A 15597-nucleotide genomic window follows, 5' to 3' on the forward strand; every position below is an offset into this window, starting at 1 on the left:
GAATAGAAGGGTGAAATTGAACTGTATTGCTTAATTTAAATTGTTCAGATTACAAAAGGATTTGGAAAACAAACAGCTGTGATACAGCATGTTTTGACAAACATTTAAGAGCTGTGTTAATAAGAAAATGGTGATTAAATAACATTTCCATTCCTTATTATTATTAAATAATCAGATTTTTGGCCTCCATTTACCTTGCTGTTTTTCTAAGTTAAGAACTCAATATTCACTGCAAAAAGTCACTTAGAACAAACAACAATGTCTATTTGCAAAAGTAATGCAAACACAGCTGAAGAGTTTAATAGCCTCTTCAACACTTTTTTTCTTCACCAGAGAGATTTAAAATATTTACCAACCCCTTTTAAGAACTGTTTACAATTTTCCAATCCCCACCTATATACCCATTACAGGCCTACAAGGACTATGACTACTTTGTCAGCAATACCAGGAGCACATAATGGTTTCTGGTAAATGTATTACTTGCATGCCCCAAAAGGATTAATATTTACTGTAAAGGGGCTCTGCTCCTTAGGTAATCAGCTGATGCAGTAAGACCAGTAACAGCACATCTGTAGCAAAATTCAGGCTTCTGTGCATGTTAGGTGATGGAGAACATCTAATAGGATTAAACAGCTTTGTAGCTGGTTGTGAAGGCTTTATCCTGCCTTTGATGTCACTGGCAGAGCATAAACTTTCACAACAAGTACTTGAATATTTTTAAAGCACTTTTTCTTCAGATTAACTGCTCTGAAATAAATATTGTTCTTCTCTAATAAGCACACAAGGAGAAATTTGGTATCTTTTTTCAGTTTTACAAGAAATAAACAGGAGGTAAAAACTGTCAATCCATTGCCCAGGTCAGCATGCTCAAACCAAACCTCTTCTGGACAAACTTCTTTCACTAGGAGTACCCAAGTTTCACTGTTGTTAACACTAAAGCACAGAAAATTGAGTAAACAGAGCTTAGAACAAAATTAAGCCCTGATATTAAAGTCCAGTAGTTCCCTGGTCTTGTATATTGTGATCACAAAAGTTGGCATGTGTTGTGCTCTTCCTGAAAACACAAGAAATGCACAACTAAAACCTAATGTTCCACTTTAGCATGGAAATAGAAAATCTAAAAATCTAAAAATCACTGCTTTCCCAGACTTGACTCAAGTCTGCCTTCTGCGATATAGATTATTTATTAATGTTGATATAAAGAGGTGTTAGGTACTGATTGAAAAAAAGTGTAATTAAAGAAGAAATATAATGAACAAAGCAGGACACTGCTTAAAATGGAACATTGTGCAGATTAACATCTCTGGTCATCAAAGGATGAATCTGTACACACCAAATCCAACATTAGGAGATTTTTACAAAGGACCAAGCTCTACATAAACATTGTACAAAAGAAATTAAAATGAAAGATCTCTCTCTTATACAGAAAAAAAAATTGTTAAAAATAATTAAATACAACAAAATGTAGCACATGACAAGTATGCACTCATATAACAGGATATAATTAAACAATAATCAGTTTAGGTATATTTATATTAGACCCTGTTTTTCACTGCAGCAGACTTTAATGCCCATCGGATGATACACAACCCATACACCAATTATAATAATTTACAAATTTAGGAAGTTCTCAGCTTTTAAATCCCAAAAAAGAGGGAGCAAACAAAGAAAAACACCCAAAACACCTGAACAATCACATATGCTCCAAGCAGGTTCTCTGAAGTCAGTATGAAAATATTCTGTTGGATAATATGCAGAACCTGTTATGCTTGACCAAGACAGATTTTCATTTCTTATTTCAGACCCCACACTTTGTCAGGTCTGCATGCCTGACAGCTCATAATTTGTTTCAAGGTGCCTTGAAAAAGATTTGTGGTGTTATCAACAGAGTAGAAGAGATTACCTTAAACCCTTAAGGCTTAGCACTGGCTTCTATTTTTTTAAACCAATCTCAACTCTGTAAGCTTCCCCGTGTTCCCCAGCCCCCATTTAAAGCCACATTAGAACAAATCACAAAAACCCTGTCATAAAGGACTGCTGGAGGTCATCTAATAGAATCCCCCTCCCACAGCAGGTCCATGGCCCAGCACTAGATCATGGCAGGCCTGGCAGTGTCTGAAAAGCTGAATCTATTAAACCTCCAAGGATGGAGACGCCACAGCCTCTCTAAACAGGGAAATCTGAAATACTGTATATGATGATGCACAGGCATGAGAAGGAAGGCAGAAAATGCTCTCTTTATGGATTACCTTGGTGCACCAGGTGAGATTTGCAAAGTATATCCCCTGAATATGAAGTTTTATAAGCCAGAGCAGAATCTCAGTAGGCTGCTACAATAATGACTCTACCAGGTCATTTTACTGCTCCTTGGTGCTTGCAGGCCACCTTGCACTGAAATACAAATGTCCCTCATGATATCACACAAACAAGTCAACTTTAGGAATGAAACAGAATTTTGAAATAGGCATTTTTCAATGGTGCTCTTCAACACACAATCTGTTAAACTTTTCACATCTGGAAGAAGACATGTCCTACCTTAAAGAAGTTTGCATACACACTCAGTTAAAACATAAGCTACTTTCCATATTTTTCTGGGGTTTAGGGGGCACAGTTTTTAGAATCACTACTCACAATCTGAAAATTCTTTCAAAATATAGTTTTAATGGTCAATGAGGTAAGAAAAAAGAGTACTACTACAATTTATTTAGAAACTATATTAGAAAACCCCACAGGTCTTGAAAAGTGTTTCATAAATCTACTTTTTTTCTTACTGGTTTCTTTGTTAGCACATTTTAGTTCTCTTACTGCAATTGTTACCTTGTGAGAACTTGCAGAGAAACCAAACAGAGAAAATGAATCTACATTATCTGAATACGGCAGCAGCAGGAACTACTGTCAGCTAAGAAAGAGATCTGCAAGTTACTTCCAAACACTAGGGCAATTATGAAAATATCCTAGTGCTCAATAAAACACTGCCAAGTCTCCCCAAGCACAATGCTAGGAATTAAAAGGAAGTGATCAAGGAATAAAAATTAAAAAAAAATCATGATGTCTTTTACAAATACCCAGCACATTAATTGTCAGTACTGTGCACAGTTTTAAACTTTATTTTAAAAGGAAACTGAACTATTAGGATTAAGGGAAAAAAAATCAAATTGAGGGAATGATCAATGACACAGAATTGTTTCTGGATGAAGAAATCTTCAACAAACTAAGGTTTTTCTGCCAGAAATGGCTACACAGGAATTCTTTTTCTTTAAACAAAAGTTGTCCTGCTGGGTACCTTTATAGTCTCTAATCACTTCCTCAGAATTTGTGCCAATATTCTGCTGCCAGTTTGGTTTTGCCTGACTGCAAAACCAAATCCTCCAGAAACTGCTGGCTGATTCACTTGCCAATTTGCCAGCTTGTTCACTGCAGTTCTGCCATGTGGTTCATCTGTCTGCTGACCCTACCATGCTTCTTCAATCACAGAAGCAATCTTCTCACTTCCCTGGTCTACACAAGCCTCTTGCATCTGTCTCCCTGTCTTATCCAACTGTCCACTCCTCCTTTACCTCCCTGAATTATTGTGTAGGGCAACAAACTCCTATCACAGCATCGCACCTGGAATAACACCTGGAACACACAGTAAAAAAATACAAGTGGTTTTTTTTACTATCTCTTTGATATCATAGCTCCTTTCTTGCTCTCCAAATCCATCCCCTTGATGGTGAATCTTTCTCTACACTCTAGTCTTTATAAGGAGACCTAGTTTTAAATATTCCTAAACAAAAAAAACCAAACCTCCTGCTTCAGAGACTGGTTTTACCAGCTTTAAAGAACTGGCATGGTTACAGAGCCAGAACTACACTCAGTGAACGAGGCCTTTGCCCAACAAAGTCAACAGGAACAATGTGTGTTTCACTGGGACAAGAATTAGCTCACTCTGTTGGTAACAGATAGTGTAATCTTTTTTTCTCAGCTTTTTGTTCACATCTTCCTCAGTATGGTTTGCTTCAATCTAGCTAGATGGAGAAGACTATATATGACAAAAAACTCTTGTATTAATGGAAAGTATTTTCTCAAGGGAATAAACATTTGCTTTCCTTTTCATTTCATGTCTTAATGACAGCAAGAACATTTTTAAAAATCTTAATTATTAAGAAATATGAGAACTCATTTTAATTAGAGTTAGAATTAGTTAGTAATTTTTAAGTTAAGATACATTTCACTGAGGATGTAATTTGCTTGTAGAATCTTCAATATTTGAAACAGTGATTGAGGAAAACAAGACCCTAAATTAGGCTTTGACAAGAACTAAATTTGCAAGCCTCCAAACAGATATGACAAAGAAAAAAACTAGCTTTTTTCCCTCCTTCATATACACCTCAGGTACTTCATGAAAGCCAGGCATGTAAAAGGAGGAGGCCTACAACATGTTTTTTTACTAAATTTGAGTAATCACAGAACAGAACATTTTAAATACCCTAGTGCTTAGCAATGGGAACAATTTTCAGTGGCTACTATTATTCACAATTACTAGCATTATTCACAATTACTAGTGATTTTCTACTTGCACCCTATTACACCCTTCACTTGTTAATTGCCTTCTTTTATTATGGTACTGGAATATGTTGCTTGTTAAAACACAGCATGCCTGAGTTAAATAATAGTGACTGCAGCTGTCCTCATCTTTAATATAAAGGAAGATAGAAGTGCTCTGAAAGGGACTAAAATTTTCACAGTTCTGGCCTCATGCCAGGACTGGGTTTGGTTTTAAAGTCTACTCTGTTTTGAACATTTTGAATTTGGCATACCCTTGGGCCTCTTTGCAAGTGTCCAGGACATTATAACTCCAGCTCTGGTAAATAAGACCAATTAGAAAATTTAATTGGTCTTAAGCACTCCTTACACAGTGCTTGCCTCCCAGGCAAGGTGTACCAGGGACTGAAACAAACAGCCATCCACATCTGGAACACCCAGCCCTCAATAGCTCAGCATCTTACTTCATACCCCAGCTGTGAATACAAATATTGAAAATACTCATGTTGCACATTTGGACTGAACTTATACCTAAAGATGTCTAAATTAAGATACAATTAGACTTACATCTCAGCTAGGAGGAAACAAGGAACAATGTCTTAAACCAGCCTATCTCTGTACAGAAGGGAGCACTGTCTGCTCTGTTCCTATGTTACATCCAAATTATTCAGCTTAAGACACTGGAGAAGCAACAGCCCTTTGCTCCATCACCCTAGGACAGTGATGTATCCAGATTGCCAAGGCTTGGAAACAAGCACAAGCCTGCCTTTGCAAACATCCATTGTCAGCCTCTGATAACAGACATGAGAGATGACAAATCAGGCAGCCAGAGAGGAAGACAGCAATCTAAGAGAGGGGCTGTGCTTAAACACCTGCCACATGAATCAGGGCTCCAGAAATCAGCATGGAAGTGTCTGCCTGCCCTTCATATGACAGTGAGTGCCTTAGTACTTGTCTGCTCAGTACCCATCAGTGAGGCCCAGGCTTGGTTTGCTTATGATCCAAGACAAGTCAGACCCAGGCTGGCTCTGAGGCAGAGGACGTGCAGCTAGGCTGGAATGGCACAGAACCTAAAGTGAAACATTGCTGTCCCTTGCCTGAGCACTTATTAACCTGGACCTACACACAGCTGTGCTTCAGCTGGGTTTGTGCCCAGCTGCTGAAGCAGCAGAACCCTGGGGTGCCCAGAACCAGCCCTGCAGCCTTGGAGCTGGCTCTGTGCAGCACCACAGTAACTCTGACTTGACCACGCAAGTGACACTAATGGCCAGGAGAACTCAGTTACAGAGTCCAATAGGAAATAAATTAATTACTCTCTCTGGATCACAGTTCTAGTACACTCTTTTATGAAATTAAGCACGCACTAACATTCTGCAGGGTCAGATATTCTTCTGCTGCTAATTCTGTTCTGCATATGATGTATTGTTTTCCTGGTGAGTTCAATCAGCTGTATTTATCAACATTAATACTGTTCTGCATGTTGAAATTAATAGAATATGAACTGAAAATATAGTTATTTTAAAGAGAGCTTCTGATAGAAATAACTAAAGATAATTTGGTTTTTAAATAGACAAAATTAGGAATTCAAAATTTTCATGCAAGTAAGATGCTAAATGCAACATTTTAGGGGTCATTTTGAACTAACTGGACTTGCTCAAAAAATGTTTAACTCTCAGCTTTTGAGTTTTGTCCATTATTTTGTTTGAAGAAGGTAAAATAATCTGTAGAAGCTAAATTCTGCGTTCTTACCAATGAAAAACCAGTCATTTATTTCTGAAAAACCTTTTCTATAGAAATGTTTAAATAGTTCCCAAAAGAAAACAAGGACCGTCATGCTGGATGGGGCTAATGATCATTTTAATGAAAGCTGTTGACAGGCAAAGCAAGTTCATGAGCAATTAATTTTATCTTGTCTTACCAGGGTGCTACCAGGGTGCTATTGGCATTGTCAAAACAGAAGATTTAATGGCAGGGATTGCACATGCTGCTCAAAATACAAAAAATTTGAAGACCAACACAGTAAAGGAGCTTGCCAATTTTGTTATGCACATCTAAATGAAAAAGTTTTACAAACTGATTATATTAAGACATTACCTAAGGACAAGGCATGATTCTAGCATTATTCCCACTGGCAAATTTAAACATTCTGAGTCAAATTCCTGAAAAAATTTTTAGAAGTTCTGAAAAATAGGGCCAAATCCATATGCAGTAATTTTATGAGCAACAGTTTAATGTTTTCTCTTATGTCTGATTAAACTGTCAGATAGGACCATATTTATTATCATTTTCCAGAAAATGCCATAGGAACTGCATTTCCAGATCTATTATTAAGTTCTTAATCTCTTTGATTTATGCCATGCTGATGTTGTCCAATGCTGATTTTTAGTAAGCTAATTCACAATCAGCTAGCTAATTTAGTTTAGCTTTAGCTAGCTAAGTCACAATCTTTAATATTATGTGGATTGCATCTAGCCAGTTACTTTTATTATTACATGTGATTTCATTTGCATAAGATCTATTTTCTCTGGCAATCTTAATGTAAATTCTTTAGAAAAGGAGTAATTATTATACATAGGTACTACAAAAGTCTGTACCTAACTATAAGAGTTCAATAATATTTCAGTGTTTCCTAAAGTAATGATATGCCTGCAGGTCCTGATGACCATCCAGCCTTCCAAGGAAACTCTATCATGAATGTGTATTCATGGATCAAGCAGTGCTTTTTAGCTATTACTTTAATAAATCACTCATAACTCTCTCACATTAAACATTTGAAGACATTCAGAATAATCAGTGATTCATATTAAACAATCTCAGACTGACCCCTTGGTATCACTGGAGTCTCCTGCAGTTAGTCAAGTGGCCTTTGGAATAGATCCACTCTCTCCTAGTTGTTGACAAAACAATGGTTGTTGGAAAACAACAATTTCAAAAGTTACACACTGTCCTGGTGCACAGTACGTATGGCATTAAGGAGAGATGACTGTGATGGATGTGTGCAGAAAGGGAAGAGAATTTGATATTATCTGCACTATAAATTTACATATAAGCCCCTATGGAACAGCATTAAAATAAAACAACTTCAATCCATCACCCTCACCGATTCAATGCAAAAGCATAATGGAACTTGATGTTGTGTTGATCAGCCAGGTCACAGGTAGGAAGCATCTCCAGTGTTTCTACCAGCTTCACCATAGCATCATAGTCCTGGGATGAAATTAAAAAACAATAAAAAGGATCGAAGCAGAATAAACTGAAAGGAAGAAAGCATCACTAAGCTAAAACTTATCATGATCACATGTACTGTTACCACAGCTTCTCAGGGGACTGCTCCTAAGAGAAACAGCCAGGAAGGCTGTGTAGGAACACAGGGGGATTTTGTCTATCCATGGCAGTGCTTGTCTCTCCCTCACCACGATGCCCAAACTACTGAATCCCTGCAGCCAGTGTGATCAATTGCTCTCCCAGCTTTTTCAGGTCTTATTAAGATCTTCTGGTGAATGACACCTCACCAGGGCACCATGGACTCAACCACAGCTGTTCTGATATACATCAGTCACTTGTGCACTCACTTGGGTTTCTTGGGGTAACCCACATCTACAGTGCTGAAGAGGCCAGTTTACTGACATTTCAAAGGGCCTTGTGTTACTGAATCTTTTTGTTCAAAACATGATTTGATGCGAGCACATTTCTCAAGGGAGATATTTCATGATCACCAGAACCAATCCAAATTAAGTTGGATAAAGTACTGTAAGGAAAATATGCATTTCAGAATGGAAGGTTTGGTAATGAAGGATGATGTGGTTATCCATTGCTCTCACAACCCATTTACAAAAAAGAAATAGCCAACTTAGTTCCTGATAAGAAAAAAATACCTATAGAATGGTTGAAATTATATTTGAAAATTGATGTCAAACACACAGACTGTCAATTTGGAAAAATAGCTGCTTTAGCAAAAGCAGAACTTATTTTAGAAAAACTAAAAGAAGAAAAAAGGGTGCAGTTAGATTTCAAAAGCAAATTAATGTTTCATTAAATTATAGTTCTCAGTTTGGGCATCTCTAGCCAATACAATGGTCATAACATAACCCAAATTTTCTTAGTTTCTAAATATATTTAATTTTTTCGGGGGAGGGAGGAAAGGTAGGGTAGAGGAGAGCAAGGCAACCATCTTTATTCAGTAGGGTTTTTTGCTTTTTTAAGGAAGTTAAAAATTACTAAAAGCAAAGGGAGAGACCTTGGCAAGTCACCTAATCTGAGTCTCTTGTTCACAGGAAGAATAAGTAAGAGTCTCTATCCCTTTAAACTGCCCAAAAGACAATCCAAACTTACAAAACATAACAACTGCTCCCGTTTAGTGTCAGCTTTGAATCACTGCTTAACAAACAAAGTAGCACAGGAGAACAAACAAGAGCCAAAACTGCACAGTAAAATAATCCACCTTGGTCTTTAGGCTCATACCTGAATGTCTCTGTAGGAAAGAAGCAGGTTTATGACAATGTCAGAAGTCAGCACTTCAGTATTATCCATACGCAGCTTAATCCTGGCCAGCTCCTTAGCCAGTTCATCTCCTTGGTACTTCTCTCTAGCTTTTCTGATGTCATTTAGCAGTGTTTCTTTATAATAGGCACTAAGAAATAGAAGTTAGACATAGGAGAAGAAGACTGTTAGACATTTCTTATGAAACATGGCTGTGCTTCTAATAAAAAGTATAATTTCTAATAAAAAGTATAATTTCGCAGAGTGAGGTCCACATCAAATGTTTCCATATTTTTCAATAACTACTTACAAATATTCCACCTTGCCTCACCTCAGACTGTAGGGCCATGTATCAATAGGCTTATAAGCAGGATCCTGAGGCAATTTTGCCAACACAGGAAAACTGGAGCATTTCTTTGCCCCATTACTGACCCTGACAGATGTGGCACTTTGTATTATAAAGACTGCATCTGAGATAATAAAGTGACACACAGAAGAAACACCAGTGTGATGTAAAGAGCAGGTAAATTATTTTATCATGAAAGTTGGAAGACTTTCCAACACAGATACTAAACAAAAACAAGCCCACAAAAGCTGATTTAAAGTTGCAATCTCTTTGATGAACATAATACATAATGTGGGCAGGATCTCTGTAAAAGCCTCCAGTAAGTGCACATTATTTACACTAATATCAGTGCACAATCCAACATCAGCATTTTTTAAATTGAAAAATAATATATATATTGCCAGCATGACAAGTATGAATGGCCTCAACCAGCTACTTAGGGGTAAATTTATCCTGGAGCAGGCCATGGACTCTCTAGTTTGGAACTTAGCATGTCCCACCTGACAGATACTCCAGTGCATACAAGTCCCTTCTTGTTTACAAATGAGCCTTTCAAAGTATTAAACCTTGTTTAGCATAAGCAAAGAAAATTAAGTTCTCTGTCTCATACACATTACAATCAAAGCAACAAGGTCACAGTAAGCTCTACTGGCAAGCACAGGCTCATACATTTCTGTGCAAGCACAGAAACAAGGCCGAGAGCAGGCGTGGACTGCCAGGTGGGATCAGGACCACCCAATAACCCCCCCCAAAGGCTTCAAACCCATTTCCAGAAAGATCTACAAGAACACACTGCACATAGCTAATTTGCATACACAGTGAGAAACTGATCTCCAATGTGGGGAAAACTTACTTAGCAAAAAAGAAAAATTCCCCAAAACTTTCAGGGTGCTTGCCTTGCATTTGCATCCCAGGATCATGAAAACCTCAGCAGTATTGACACTGGAGCCAGGATGGGTGATGTCTCTTTCTTTCCTCTTCTCTGCCCCTCTTTCATTTATCACTCTCTCTCTTCCCTTTCACCCTACGCCCTTTATCCAAAACCCTCTGCTGTGCCTTACACTAGGAGGTCAAGGACTAAAACACCAATTTCCATGCCAAGTGTGTAATTTACTAATAAAACTATGCAAACTTTTGCAGATCTTCTTATTTTTGTCATTCCTTTAAACCATGAGCATCTAGGAATCTTGGGTGCTCCCTTGTCCTTCAGGGTAGGATGTCACAGGAGAGTCATCCATGGGATTGCAAGGATGGGACCATAAAAAATAGTAGTTTTTTAGACAAGCCTTTTACTTGGGTGGGATGGCAATGGGGAAACAAATCTGAGGGCCTTTGGCGCTACCTCATGCTTCAGACAGATGTTAGGACAATTAAAAACCAGAAACTCAGTCTCTGTGAGGGTTTTCCAAAACTACATACCAAACAGGAATAGTTGCAGAATACAAAGTGAGCAACTGAGAAAGAAAGACCTCCTTCTCCAGCCCCAATTCTCAAAACTCCAACAGTCCCTTGTAGAAATGGCTAAGCAGTATCATGTTTATTAAGTGGTATCAGAAGGTTAATATTTATAAACAAAAACAAATCATGAGAATTACAACTGAATGCCCATTGCTACCATGTATATATTTTATCTGATGACAGAAAAGGCCAGTTTTTGGCTTTGAAATCTATGAGCTTAGTTCCTATTATGACCTTATACCCTGTAAAACTTAAGCACTTTATCTTACCCATGGACTGCCTTTGCTTTCTGGAAAGTAACTATAAATCAAATTCTAGCACAACATGGTTAGTTAGCTGCAACAACTGCAGGCCAGGAATACAAAAAGCAGCAAAATTGGCAGCTTCTTCTGACATTACATTAAGTACAGTGAAAAATAAAAGAATTTATAATCAATGCAACTAGAAATTCTGTACCTTCTTTTTTCATAATATAAAAAAGGGGCTATCAAAGGTTCTGGAACTGTATGTGTTGTAACATTACCATGATGTAACATGGACATCCTTGAGAAGGCTGAGAAACTTGTCCACCAGTGGGACACAAAACGGCCCCAGGATATTGTCCCAGCTGGGCTGCATGTACTCAGAGGCTCTTCGTTGGGCATCACTTTCACAGCAAAAGTAGTCAGCACAAGGTGTGACAATGTATGGAATAAAATAATAATTGCCACTTGAAGCCTAAAATAAAAACAATAAGGGTTTAGAAAACAAATGAAAGAGATAATATACTTGTGTATACACAGAATCTTCTGCTGACAGAAAGAACAGCTAGAGTAGTGCTGGTGTGTAAGAAGTTTTAGTGCACTGTTTAATACAAGATTTGCAAGCATTAAATTCAAGGAAATTTGTGTGGAAAAGTTACAAACATTAACAAAGCTGATGATTAAGGGCCCAAGTCTGTTAACTGACAATAGAAAAAAACTGTTCAATTTTTCCTTTTAATGTAATGCACAGATCCTAGCAGGGTCTGACAGTTACCAGCTGATATTCTGCTCCCAAATTTTTGGCTTCAGAGATGTACTTGCATCCTCTAAGCTCACCCTGTGCTAGGAAAGATAAAATGCAGAGCTCCCCACAATGAGAGAAATACAGAAATATAGACACTGGAAGGACTTTATGGAGATGTTTAATCCAGAGGAGCCCACAACAAAACTGCTGCATGCTACCATCAAAAGCCTAACCAGCCAAACCCCAAAATTTTGAAATGTTTTGTAACAGACTTTGTAATATAAAATTCTAGAAGTAAAACCCAAAAAAACCTAACAGGCCACATAAAACATGTATATACAATCAAGGTGCTGAAATGGGTGAGGACACAAGAAATGGCCCTTCAGAGCCCAAAACCAGCAAGTTCAGAGTTTTCAGCCCCTGAGCAAGACCCCAGAAATCAGACACTCTGAAGGTTTCAACAGCTGGAAGAAGCACCTGTATCCCCTTCCAGCTATGGCAATTCTTTGCTGTTTAAAAGGAAGGTGAACTTTATATTTGGGAGTAACTAGATGGGAGCACTGAGGCAGAAGTCAACATGATTCACCTGCCATGATCAACTACCACTGAGTTGGAGGTATCTCAGCACTGAACATGCACAGCAAAATCATACCTGCCATTTTTTCATATAATATAAGCATGTAGAAAAGCCATAGCCATTTAGAGTCACCTTGAACAATGGGAGAATGCTGGGATGATAAAAAGAATGGATATGAAGATGGCACATTATTGAATTTATTAGTAAACTAGACAGGAGAAACAGATTTTTCACAGGAACTTAAAAATGTAGGGCAAGCAGTTACTAAAATTACAGATAAAAAAACCTGTATCAGTACATCCTGTTGCTGATCTGAGCAAGGATTTAGAATTTTAAACTATTTCTAGATAAAGATCAAGTCATATTCCTTCCTTACAAACCCTAAGTTAATTTATCCCCGTTGTAACAATATAATTACCTGTTGGACTTTTATCTTTACTTCCCAACAAAAAACAGAAAAACTGCAATCCCAGCTACCAATATGCTAGCACAGGTTTGTCTGAGTTTTATTAAAATAAACAGTAAGTTCAGTGCAACACAAAAGCTGCTTGTCTATAAAGTCTATTCTTAAAGCTTCAACAGCAAATTAGCAATTCCTGCAATGAATAAAGCCCATCCAATTTGAAAGGGTAATGTATCTTGAGGTGCAAAGAGCTGCAGTTATCTAATGAAAAAGCAATGAAATTTTCAGAAAAAAATTATTTACACATGGGAAATACTGTAATAATCTTATCCTCAAACATTGTACTGTTATCCAGCCAACATATCATCTATTTGACTTAGATTTCTTGTCTCTTTTTGCACAGTGAAATCTATGCAATTAAATGCTCCTGTCTTCTAGCTCTTCTGTACAATATTTACATATAATAAATTATAAAACCCTTTCATATAGACGGTGTGGCCTTGGAAAGTCTTTCCTACATTTATTATGTAAAAAACCAGTCCATCTACTTCTGCTAACAAGAATTAGAGATGGCTGAAAACATCACCCTTGCTTCTTCTGACCTTCTGTTCAGGATGCTGGTCTCTTGATACCAAAAGCTAATAATTTTGAAAATTACTGCCTTATCATACACCAACCACTGCTTTTGAAAGATAATTAATAAATGGCTTAGGTGTATGTAAAGCAATGTATGTGGCAACCCTACCTGTATATGTACATACATATATATATCTATAAATGATTACATATTTAATTGTAATAGAATTATAACTTTATAGCTTATCAAGACTATATGATAAGTTGGTTAATTTCAGGATTAGAAGCTAAGATATTTTGATTGTCTGATTTTGGGAAATTTTAAGTTAAAAATTACAGCCAAGCAGACTCAAAAATCCCTCAAAACTCCGAATAGCTCATCTTCCAGCATATAATGCATGCCAGCACTGAAAGTTTTGTATTTAATCACAACATTTTAAAATCATAAAACAAGCCATAAATTTAAGAACATTAAAAAAAAAACCAAAAAACCAGAAAAATAATTGCAAATACATTGAGAAAGGGATCTGTTCTTCAGGTTAAATAGTTAAAGGAATTAAGCAGAAGGCCACGCCTTTGCTGAGAGGCTGAAAGAGTGAGGCCCACAGAAGCCATCTTTAGGCTCTAGGCAAGCCAGGCCAAATGTAGAGTGGCTTTTGTCTTAAAGTATTTTCCAAATATTTTTTTAATGCTGTTAAAAGTAAACTTTTGATCTTAATATAAACAGGGGGTTTTTTTTTAAATTGTACTGGTAAAGTTACTGTGGTGCAACTGTCACTTTGTGACAGAGAAGCTACACTTAAATTAAAGGTATGCTTTCTCCCAGATAGGTAACATTGAGTAAAAATCTCTGCACTTTCAAGGAGGGAATTATTCCTGCCAAGATAACAGCACAATTATTTTACTTGAGCCATGATATTAATTTTGCCACTCACTCAAGAACCAAGAATGCTTACTCCCTCTCACTAAGCAGTTAGAAGGAAAATACAGAAAGTAACAGAAAAGGAACTGCATTGACTCCAAGAGATCACAAACTCCTGAGTGTTCAGGGAGTTTAACTCACTGTTGTCTCAAGTGTTAGGGTTTTCTGTGACACCACATTCCTATCCATCCTGCCATATGGGCATGGATTGGATTTGCATGGCCAGGTTTGGGTAGCAGGAGGGCCTTGGGGGCTACAGGAGTGGCTTCTGTGGGAAGCTGCTGGAAACTTCCTCCATGTCCAGCACAGCCAATGCCAGCCAGCTCCAAGACAGATGCGCTGCTGGCCAAGGCTGGGCCAACTAGAAATGACGGTAACTCCTCTGTGATAACAGCTTTAAGAAGAAGGAAAAAAGTTATTGCACAGATGTAGCTGCAGTCACAGAGGAGTGGAGTGAGACCATACGAGAGGAACAACGCTGCAGGGCAGTGGAGAAGGCACTGGCAGGAACAGGAGGAGGAGGCACAAGGCAGTGGCAAGCACAACAACACCAAGGGCAGTGTAGAAGGACGGGCAGGAGGTGCCCAGATCCTGGAGCTGAGATTCCCCTGCAGCCCCTGGTGCAGCCCATGCTGAAGCAGCTGTGCCCCTGCAGCCCATGAAGGATCACAGGGATGCAGAGATCCACCTGCAGCCCATGGAGGAGCCCCACACCAGAGCAGGAGGATGTCTAAGAGGAGGCTGTGACCCCATTTGAATCCTGTGCTGGTGTGGGCTCCTGGCAGGGACCTGCAGACCTGTAGAGAGGAGTCCAGCCTGGAGCAGGTTTCCTGGGAGGACTTGTGACCCCACGAGGGACTCACACTGGAGAGGCTGTGCCTGAAGGACTGCACCCATGGAAGAATGACCCATGTTACAGCAATTTGTGGAGAACTTGCTTGAGGGATGGAGTTCATGGAGAACAGTCTCCTGTGGGAGGGACCCCTCACTGGAGCAGGGAAATGACTCCTCTCCCTGAGCAGTGGGAGAAACAACCTGTAATCAACTGACCATAACCCCATTCCCTGTCTCCCTGCATTGCTGGGATAGGAAGTGGAGCTTGGAAGGAGAGTAGGGGCGTAAGGTGTTTCTAAAGTTTTATTTTACTTCTTATTATCCTGCTCTGATTTTATTACTAATAAATTCAATTTACATCTCTAATTCAAGCCTGATTTGCCCATAACTGTATTTGATGAGTGACCTCTCCCAGTCTTTAACTCATGAACCCTTTGTTCTATTTTCTCTCTCCTGTCTGGCTGCAGAGAGGGAGTGAGAGAATGGCTCTA

The 15597-nt window shown here is 38.4% G+C and overlaps 1 protein-coding gene across 1 annotated transcript in view; it reads right to left on the reverse strand.

The window, feature by feature from the left end:
• Window positions 1-15597, reverse strand: part of MAP3K15 (mitogen-activated protein kinase kinase kinase 15) — an 81017-nt gene that overhangs the window by 31793 nt on the left and 33627 nt on the right. Inside the window, exons 4-6 of the mRNA XM_058018262.1 lie at window positions 11331-11524; window positions 8986-9154; window positions 7625-7731 (exon numbers count right to left, since the gene is read on the reverse strand). Coding sequence (XP_057874245.1) covers window positions 7625-7731; window positions 8986-9154; window positions 11331-11524 — 470 coding nt within the window. The remainder of the gene's footprint in view (window positions 1-7624; window positions 7732-8985; window positions 9155-11330; window positions 11525-15597) is intronic.

Source organism: Melospiza georgiana, chromosome 2 (genome assembly GCF_028018845.1).
Source record: "Melospiza georgiana isolate bMelGeo1 chromosome 2, bMelGeo1.pri, whole genome shotgun sequence".
NCBI lineage: Eukaryota > Metazoa > Chordata > Aves > Passeriformes > Passerellidae > Melospiza > Melospiza georgiana.